General features: G+C 37.0%; 2 protein-coding genes across 2 annotated transcripts; one reads left to right on the top strand and one right to left on the bottom strand.

The window, feature by feature from the left end:
- Positions 1–657: 657 nt before the first annotated feature.
- LOC143605698 (guard cell S-type anion channel SLAC1-like) lies at positions 658–1,895 on the top strand. Its single transcript, XM_077081714.1, has 2 exons — positions 658–1,473; positions 1,553–1,895. Exons 1-2 carry the CDS (start codon positions 743–745, stop codon positions 1,893–1,895), a joined length of 1,074 nt encoding a protein of 357 aa, XP_076937829.1. The 5' UTR covers positions 658–742.
- Positions 1,896–3,013: 1,118 nt separating this feature from the next.
- Positions 3,014–5,435, bottom strand: LOC143605697 (uncharacterized). Its single transcript, XM_077081713.1, has 4 exons — positions 5,235–5,435; positions 4,048–4,284; positions 3,731–3,948; positions 3,014–3,200 (listed from the first exon to the last, which is right to left on the bottom strand). The coding sequence occupies exons 1-4, from the start codon at positions 5,433–5,435 to the stop codon at positions 3,014–3,016; spliced, it is 843 nt and encodes a 280-aa protein (XP_076937828.1).
- Between the last annotated feature and the right edge of the window lie 1,953 nt (positions 5,436–7,388).

Below are 7,388 nucleotides of genomic sequence, written 5' to 3'. Positions count from 1 at the left end.
AGGTATTTATAGCCTCCGGCAGTTAATCTAGCAAGGGTTGCGACGGTTAACCAAATAAAACCTTCGTATCGTTTCTAATATTCCTAATTACAATTTTTACACAAACTATCATCTACTTACATTTTGCACCCTGGCTACACTAACAGAACTTTCTAACAGAGTTTATCTATTCTATAATACACTAACGAAATATTTAACGAGATGGATGATTAAACAACATATTAGTGTATTACATAATTTGAGTTTATTTGTCTTTAAACCTTGGTTTTAAAAAGCGTGTGACGCCCCCAACGCGTTTGATCCCAAAAGCTGATGCTGTGGGAAGCGCACACATTTGCGAGGGGTTCGTTATTAAAAAACACCCGAAAAAGTATTTAGAGAAAAAATTTTAATTTGTTAACTTTTAAATACTAAAATATAAGATATTCGAACAAAACTGATCGGTTTTCATTAAACTCAAAACGATTACAATAAAGTGGCAGGCAGACGGGCAACAAGCTGTGCCGCACTCTTGATGCAAGCAATTTAAAATCAACTCTAGCCCACGGCCCGAGTTAGATTTCTATATGTTAACACTAATAATAAGTTAACAAGTTTCACTAACTTAAGTCATTAATTTCAGTCATAATCTGTCAAAACTAATCTCTAATAAACTTTGGTTTTGCAGGATACTGAAGACATACTTCTACCAAAAGACAAAAAATGGCCCTTTCTGCTTCGGTTTCCGATCGGTTGTTTCGGGATGTGCTTAGGATTGAGCAGCCAAGCAATCCTATGGCACAATCTTGCAATCAGCCCAGCCACAAAGTTTCTACACATTCCACCACACATCAACCTTGTTCTTTGGATCTTAGCGCTAACCGTGCTCGTGTGTGTCACCATTACATACCTTCTCAAATGCATATTCTACTTCGAAGCAATCCGAAGAGAATTCTTCCACCCGGTGCGAATCAACTTCTTTTTCGCACCATGGGTGGTATGCATGTTTTTAACCATAGGGGCTCCACCTATGCTAGCACAAAAGCCGCTTCACCCCGCGTTATGGTGTGCTTTCATGATCCCGTATTTCCTCCTCGAGCTCAAAATCTATGGCCAGTGGCTATCTGGAGGCAAGCGACGTCTCTGCAAAGTGGCTAACCCGTCTTCTCATTTATCCGTTGTGGGAAACTTCGTTGGCGCGGTTTTGGCTGCAAGAGTTGGGTGGAAAGAGCCGGGAAAGTTTCTTTGGGCGGTCGGGTTCGCACATTATCTTGTGCTGTTTGTGACTTTGTATCAAAGGCTGCCGACGAGTGTGGCGTTACCTAAAGAGTTACATCCGGTTTATTCAATGTTTATCGCAGCTCCATCGGCTGCTAGTATCGCTTGGGAGGCTATATACGGTGAATTTGACGGCTCCGCAAGGACTTGCTACTTCATCGCGTTATTCCTCTATCTTTTGCTCATCGTACGCATCAATTTCTTCTTAGGATTCAAGTAATACCAATTCCTTGACGAATAGCTATTAACTTATTAAGTTATCAAGACGCATTAACTAATGAATTGCACTACGCAGGTTTTCAGTCGCATGGTGGTCTTACACGTTCCCAATGACTACGATATCGATCACATCGATCAAGTATGCGGAATACAACCCTGGCGTTCCAAGCAAGGGCATCGCGTTGACGTTATCGTTTCTTTCATCGTCCATGGTGTTTGTGTTGTTTGTGTCTACGTTACTACACGCGTTTGTGTGGCAGACGTTGTTTCCTAATGATCTTGCTATTGCAATCACTACTACAAAGCACATGAGAGGGAAGAAGCCTATGAATCTGAAGCGTTGGGCAAAGCAGTCGCTGGTTTCGATCAGGAAGAATGGTTCGGGTGATAAGCAGGAACCGGAGAATGAGCAAGGGTGAAGAGGATATTAAAGGATATTAAATTATGCAATTCATATAGGATATTGAATCAATCTATGGCTTGTGATTTTAGTATGAATGTATTGAAACTGAACAAAGCTGATATGATCATTGATCAAATGCGAATAGGCGAATATAATTCTATTGTAACCTCATGTGGATCTGCAACAAGTTTCGCCGATCACCAAACCGAAATGAGCTAAATGCAGGAAGTACAAAAATAACTAAAGCATTTAACAGTATGCAGAAAGTTAACAAAATTTGGTGATAAACAGATGATGCTATGATTTATTTGAGGCTCCGTTTGACTTGAGTGCTCTAACGAGCTTTTCCTGGAGTTGCAATAAGCGAAACGATCATCACAATGCTACGGCTCACGAGCTTTTACCATGATCGCAATAAGCAAAATGATCACAGCAACATCAAGATGGATTTAAACCGAAGTTGTTTCCGAACATCAGTGTTGTAAAAATCCCGACTAGGCGCCAATTAATAATCGATCAGCGCCTAATCGGGATTTTTACAGCGATTATTCGCTAGTCCCCACCACACTGATTCATTTTGGGCTAGTCGGTCAATGATCAAATCCGACCAAAATCAGGATTAATCAAACTTAGTTGGCTTTTTCTGATGAGGTTCTGGCCAAAATCGGTGGTTTCCGGTGAGATTCCGACCAAAATCAGCAGTTTCCAGCGAGATTCCAGCCAATTTCCGGCCAAAATGCGTTTGTGTATATATAAAAATGAAAATTACATATAAAAATGTATGTATATATTAAACTGAAAATTATACGTTAAAGTCCGATCTGATTAATCCCGATTAATCCCTAGTCCCCACCCCACCGCCCGACTAGTGATTTTTGCAACACTGCCTAACATTGCTCACAAATTCATACTTGTACCCAATTAACAAATAAATCAGTTTAAATTTTATACTTACATGGACAATTCTTTCTACAGACTAAAGCCAAACACAGTGGCTGGACATTTACGATTTATTGCGAACAAATTCACTAGAAAGAAGAGATTTGTTTTGTTAGCTGCTGCATATCCTATGTCCGGTTCGGAACCATGTTATTCGCAAATATACTATGTGAGTTCATGGCGGAACTTGTTTTGTTACTGCAATAATGGCTGCTGTTCTTCCTCTTTCTGCAACTTACTCAGCCGTCTTTTTGCATAAACTGCCACTCCAATGGTTGTCATCACCGTTAAAAGAAACCCAACCACCGTGCATACAATCTGTTGCGCTGAAATCATTCGTTTTTCATTTGATGCATCCGCCAGTGTTTTTATCATTATACCCCTGAAATCACCACCATATCCAAAATACATTTAAGCATAGTTTAATAAACAGTTCGTGTTTTGGTTGACATGTTAATCCGTATAATTAAACAAAACATATTCTAGCAACATATATATATATATACATATATATTATAAGTTGAGCCCGCCAACCCGTTAAATAAAATAAAAATACACACATTATAAGTTCAACTAGTCAACCCGTTTAAGTTACATTGGTTGTGTAAATTTAAACAAATTTTAAATGTGTTGGTCACTGCAGTGGCGAAGCTTGGACGAGTTCGTCGGGGGGGGGGACTCAGAATGTATTAAAAAATTCATAAACGCGCGTGGCCAGGCTCAAATGTTAAGTAAAAAACGGGTAACTTTACACTAAGTAAAAAAATTTAGGGCGAAAACATGTAAATTTACACCACTGCGAAAAAAACAGGGGGGGGGTCGCTAACCTTAGCCCCTGTTGGTCAGAACAATTTATTTGACACGAATAAATGTATTGAGTCGTATTCAGGTTAGAAAGAAAAGAAATCTTACGTGTATATAGCAACGAATATTTCAGGAACCATTCCAACCAAAGTCCCAAACAAGTACGGACCGAACCTAACACCAGTTGCCACAGCACAGTAATTGTACACCACATACGGAAACGGTGAGATCCTCAACAGTATCACAGCTTTAAACTGATTAAACCAGTTCCCTTCACCCGCTAACCTCAAAATCGAAGCTTTCTTCGGAAACCTTTCCAACCATTCCTACAAAACATAAAAAAACCGACAAAAATATTTTTAAAAACCCATAATCATAAAACAAATGTAATCATATGAAAACAGTACAACAGTTAAAACACTCACTTCGATTTTGTGGTAAAACAGTGATCCGATGAAGTAAGGAAGAGACGTGCCAATGATTACACCACCGATGATTAGCAGAAACCCGAAACCATAACCGAATGTCATTCCAGCCACCCACATTGACGGTGTGGACGGTAAAAAGATCGTTGGGAGTAATGCAACCGAAGATACTATTAGGATGGCTAGAATTGGCTTCTTGAATGTCTTCGTCTCCCAGTTTAAAATCGGTATCACTTCCTGAAAACCATTGATATAAGTTTTCATGTTCATAATTCTACGCATCTATACTATATTACAATACATTTGAGGATGACGAGATTGTCAATGTAAAGGCGCAAAATTGTCTTTTACGAATTTGACTAACTTAAATATCTTTTTACACGCATATGTTAATTATGCGATTAAATTAAACACAATAAAGTAAATGATTTAGACTAAAACTTCAGTTATGTAGTTATTACAATTAGTAACAAAATTCCTTTAGAAATCTAATTATGTAAACAGTCAATTTTCTGTTTTAACTAAATGCTCAAAATCGTTTTTATATTTTAAACTTTTATTAAGCCTTCAAATCTATATGATACCTACCAATGTCTATGTCTATGCAAGTTCGTCGGGGGGTCCGCACTCAAAATGTATTAAAAAATTCATAAACGCAAGGCCAGGCTCAAATTTTAAGTTGAAAATGGGTACATTTACACTACGTATAAAAAATTTTCGGACGAAAACAGGTAAATTTACACCACTAGGCATAAAAAAAAAGAGAGGAGCCCGGGCCATCCCGGGCCTAACTAAACTTCGCCCTGCTAGTGTGTTGCGTTTCCCCATGCATTACATTGGCACTGCTCTCAAGTCCCAATGGATAAACGAACACGAACTAAACGACTAACTCTCTTTTATATTAATCAAAAAATATAACTTAAAAAACTGATTACAATCTCTCAACCCTAACTCGTGTATCTTATAAATTTTAGCATCTAACCATAACTCGGTTTACATAGACTAACCTAACTTGCTAGCCAAGACATTACCTGCTATAATTACAAAACAATTAGCTAGGAACCGTCTTGCCAATATTGGTCCCAACTTGTTACATGGAGTCCGAAATTACGTCCAACACGCTAAAGTGTGTGCCAATAATAAAGAAACCATTACATTACACAATAAATGAAATATTAATTTTGTACCTTATTCATGAGAAAAGGGCCGATCCATATAACAAAGCAGCCACCCAAAACCACCACGAAAATAATAATAAAAACTAGCTTTGCCCACCGCCAAAGTGACCACCAAACACAACCACCATCACCACCATTACTACCATTACTACCACTGCCTCTGTCACTGTCACGTTCTATTAATATCTCATATTCGTTTCCATGAATCATCGTAACAAAATTTTAATCAATCAAATATTCAAATTGAATATTTAAAATCTTGAATGTATCCGTCAAATTCTGGGCGATGAAACTTAAAACGAAATTTGAGGAAGCAGACGAAAATTTAAATGCATGATGGTTAGTTAAATAAGATCGGAAGGTACGATGAGGAACTGGGAAACATGCCGGACGATGAATACAAGCGGTGATGTATGTTTGTATACGAGGAATGGAAATGGAAACTGAGACTGGCAGGCAGCCGAGATTAAGAGTAATTGAATGGAAATCAGTTTTGTTACTTTTAACATAGGCCCATCATGATCATATTCATTGTACGAGTTATGAATTAAATATATATTTATCAAAATTGTATAAACTAGGTTGTTACTCGGCGCGTTGCGCCGGGCTGTTCTGTTGGCCGGGCGTCGTTTCCGTAAGTTGCCGCGATTTGGTTGGTATCAGCTACGTTTTTTACGTTAGCAAAACTAAAGCCCAAAAACAACTCCTCAAAATAACTTTTTTAAAACAAAGTAAAAAACGAAACAGTACACCACCTTACTTTTTCGTTGTTTGATCTTGTATGAAATCTATTTAGAAAAAACAAAAGAAAACCATAAAAAAATATATATATAAAAAACCAGCTTAGATAAGGCTCGAACCCAAAACATCTGGGTTACAACATTATAGCAACACCACCACAATAGCTTCATTTTTTGTCACTCTAACTACTTCTAAATAAATAAATACTTAAAACAGATTTTGAAATATTAAAAAGAAATAAACTTAGTAGCTGACACATAACATCCACTAATTGGACCATCATACTTTCTACTGCAGCTATAGGTTTACATTTATATATAGTATAATTATTAAATATTTGTTATATTGGAAATATTCAACTTTGTAAAAGTCAAAATTTTCATCTTTTATTAATTGACAGATATAATAATCTTATTTTAGAAAATAGCTGTCACTGTTTTACATTTTATACTAATTGTTTTCGTTAAACTTTCGTTAGAAAAAGTTAACGCCATTAAGTTTCTTTGAATTTGAATTGATGTTTTAGGGCTTTTGATCGGAATAAGGATACGAATAGATTAATGTAAAACTTACCTCGAAACGGTGCTCTATGCGGCTTGATTTTTGTTATTTGGAAGTTTAAACACATGAATTGGAGCACCGTTTCGTCGTTTGGAGCATTTTTTCGAGATAAGTTTCACATCAATCGTCTTGTATCCTCATTTCAATCAAAAACCCTAAAATATCAGTTTGAAATTTGAAAAAAAACTTAACAACGTTAATTTTTTTTAACTGGTGTCCAATGAAAAACAGTTAGTCTGAAAGTTGGTGGCAGCTTCTAAGGTGGGAATATTATCGACCAACTGCAAAAAAATTGGATTTTTAAAATCCAATTTACCTTTGCAAAATTATACAATATATGAGGTGATAGTTAAGGTTTAGAATCTTTGAAGTCAGGCTTGAAATCCAATTTAATGGTGTTTTCCCCATGGGCCATAGTGATGACTTTTCTTCTTAATGATGTTCTTAGATGAGTCAAGCCTAAAACATTAAAAACCAGTATGAACGATTGGCATACTACGTCGGTCTTAAAATGTTTGTAAAATCGTAAAAGTTATTGTTTTATTGCCGTTAATTCACCAGCAGAATTTAACGTGGAAGCAACTCTGTGACTCATGGACGGTGAAATCGCATCGGTTAGTGACACGTATGAGTTATAGTCGTCAAGCATGCACCCCTTTTTAGTTATGTGACACTGACACATTTCAAGACCAAAGTTGGCGAGTAAAGTTATTTAATGTTCTTCAAAGCTAACTTGCACTAAAATAAATGATATATTTAATGCTAGAAAGTAAATAGTCGTACGTTTTTTTTGAACGGCGACTTTCTCAGTTAAGCGTTATCGCGACCGTAATGCGGCCCCACCACTACTCAGGCCAACTA

This window comes from Bidens hawaiensis, unplaced genomic scaffold, assembly GCF_021521415.1.
Source record: "Bidens hawaiensis isolate Kalapana, Puna unplaced genomic scaffold, B.hawaiensis_p1.1 tig00070821_1, whole genome shotgun sequence".
NCBI classification, from domain to species: Eukaryota; Viridiplantae; Streptophyta; class Magnoliopsida; order Asterales; family Asteraceae; genus Bidens; species Bidens hawaiensis.
The sequence above is the reverse complement of the archived record's forward strand: the minus strand, read 5'-3'. Positions and strand labels throughout refer to the sequence as shown.

Bases quoted from the DNA above. Each gene is read 5' to 3' on its own strand.
- LOC143605698 (XM_077081714.1), top strand. From the start codon at position 743: ATGTGCTTAGGATTGAGCAGCCAAGCAATCCTATGGCACAATCTTGCA. The intron at 1,474-1,552 runs GTAATACCAATT...TGCACTACGCAG, and splicing joins AATTTCTTCTTAGGATTCAA to GTTTTCAGTCGCATGGTGGT.
- LOC143605697 (XM_077081713.1), bottom strand. From the start codon at position 5,435: ATGATTCATGGAAACGAATATGAGATATTAATAGAACGTGACAGTGAC. The intron at 4,285-5,234 runs GTACAAAATTAA...AATGGTTTTCAG, and splicing joins GCCCTTTTCTCATGAATAAG to GAAGTGATACCGATTTTAAA. The intron at 3,201-3,730 runs GTAAGATTTCTT...TGGTGATTTCAG, and splicing joins ATATTCGTTGCTATATACAC to GGGTATAATGATAAAAACAC.